Here is a 2,169-nt window from a genome sequence, read left to right as displayed (position 1 = left end):
GTACATTAAAATAAAAAAATAATAACATTAACATAGAGTGATTTATATACATTTTTCAATCTCCGTAATGGTGTCCAGTTCCACAACGAGGGCGACGTCTATTACGGCCTGGATTACGCCGTGGAGGATGTTTCTTAGAAGGATTTGGTTCATCATCAACCACCGGATGTAGAAATTGTGCTGAAGAACTTCCAGGTTCATTATTGAATTCTGGTCGGTAAAGAGATCGCATGTATGATTGTGCTGAAGATGGAATTCTAAACTCTACTCAAAATAAATTTGTAAAAAAATCCTCTGAAGTTGTTGCAAATGAATGTCGTCTGTCAATTATGTTTTCTTCAGGAGTGACATAGTGACGATTTGATACATGCTGACGAGTCTCTTCATGCGATCGCAAGGAAGTTCCACCAGTCTCAAATGTTGTGGAAGTCTTTCGTTGTTGATGGGTCCTTGGATCTTGTAGTAGTCGTGGCACAGATAAAAAATAGATGGAATTGGCCATGTACCATTCCATGTATTCTCGTGTGTGAAACAGTGGGCCTTGCATTGGATGACCCATCAATGTGTGCTCACGTCTATTGTTCCATATGTCGATCCATTGAGCATGTCTTGTGACCCAATTTTCATCTTGTCTTCCCCTCATGTCAATGTTGTGCAGGTTATCCAAATTATTCGGTGGAGAAGGGACATCTTGGAAGAGACGAAATTGCAATTTCACTCTATCAGATTGGTGCCATTTAACAATTACAAAATAAATAATGGAGGTACATGATGTCCATAGCTGAGCATTTGTATATGCTTGCATCGGTATTGCTGTTTGCAACACTGCATATGGAGCCCATAAAAACTACAAAAAAATTAAAATTTTTTAGTTAACATAATATGCTAAACAAAAGAAAATATAAAAAATAATAAAACTTTGATTTTAAATAGTTACCTGATCATTTTGAATGTGATCAAACCTTGATCTATATCCAACAACATCATTATGAGGTACATTTTGAAAGTTTAAAACTCTGCTCCCGCTCCATTTACAGACTAGAGGGAATGTTGATGGTATCCTAGAATATATGGCATGCGATGCCATGCCCAAGACTGTAACAAAGATGCACAACCACCCATTGTTTTGCTGCTAACATTTGTAGCTCTACACATTTCCCTATATAACATAGCCAAACAAGCTGACCCCCAACTATATCGTCGTGTTCTTCTAAGATTTATTAATAAAGATAAATACATAAGATGTACCTTATTGCCTGTTTTGTCAGGCATCAAAACACCTCCTATTAAACCTAATATATATGCTCTACAATGTGCATGAAGTTGTTCTTGAGATGGTTCCTCTGGTAATTCTAACATATTTTCTCTTAACCACTTTAACTTAATCATAGAGCCAATTAATGACTCACCTTTAACTGGCATGATTCCGAGATACGTAGAACACATTTCCTCCCAATCATATAATGTTGGGCCAATGACTGGTAAACCATCAACTCTTAGGCCAAGTTGAAGTGCAACATCCTCCAGTGTTATGGTGCACTCTCCAGTTGGAAAATGGAAGGTATGAGTCTCAGGTCTCCATCTTTCAACCAAAGCTGTGATTAATGTGTGATCCACTTTCAAATGTCTGAGGTTTGCAATCCCAGAAAAACCAACTTCTTCTAGTATAGGAACAATTAGAGGGTGGGGTTCTGGCATTGAATGACAGTAAGAACAAATAATATTCTTAGTCTCCTACAATAATTACCAAAATTAGTACTAATTTGTTACAAGTTCATTGAAATTTAAAGTAAATAACGAAAGTGCTAAACTTACCGTTCTACCAATGAAGGTAGACCTATGCTCATTTTGCTTCCACAATAACATTTTTGATATTTGGTTAATGAAAATTGAACAAAAAAAAGAATTTCTTACTAAGAAGGTGATTCAGAAGCAGTATAGGGAAGGAATAAAGGAGTGAAACTGAGCTGAAATCGTGTGAAAATAATGAAGGGGAAAGGGCCTATTTATAGGAAAACCAGCATTTTCACTGTTTTCCCAGAACGGGTCGTTCCAAAACCAGAACGGCCCGTTTCAAACCACGTTTTAATTCCTAAAAACGTCTTCTGGAATGGGCCGTTCCAAGGCCGTTCCAGATTCAAAAAAATGTTTAAATTTCTATTCTGGAAC

General features: G+C 36.9%; 1 protein-coding gene across 1 annotated transcript; it reads right to left on the bottom strand.

The window, feature by feature from the left end:
• Positions 1–268: 268 nt before the first annotated feature.
• LOC145957119 (serine/threonine-protein phosphatase 7 long form homolog) lies at positions 269–1,866 on the bottom strand. The gene is made up of 4 exons (XM_083073332.1): positions 1,816–1,866; positions 1,249–1,734; positions 938–1,129; positions 269–847 (listed from the first exon to the last, which is right to left on the bottom strand). Exons 1-4 carry the CDS (start codon positions 1,864–1,866, stop codon positions 269–271), a joined length of 1,308 nt encoding a protein of 435 aa, XP_082929458.1.
• Positions 1,867–2,169: the final 303 nt, after the last annotated feature.

The sequence above is a fragment of the Cajanus cajan genome, chromosome 4 (genome assembly GCF_000230855.2).
Source record: "Cajanus cajan strain Asha chromosome 4, NIPB_CcT2T_4, whole genome shotgun sequence".
Lineage (NCBI taxonomy): Eukaryota > Viridiplantae > Streptophyta > Magnoliopsida > Fabales > Fabaceae > Cajanus > Cajanus cajan.
Note: the sequence above shows the minus strand (reverse complement) of the source record. Positions and strands in the feature narration are given on the sequence as shown.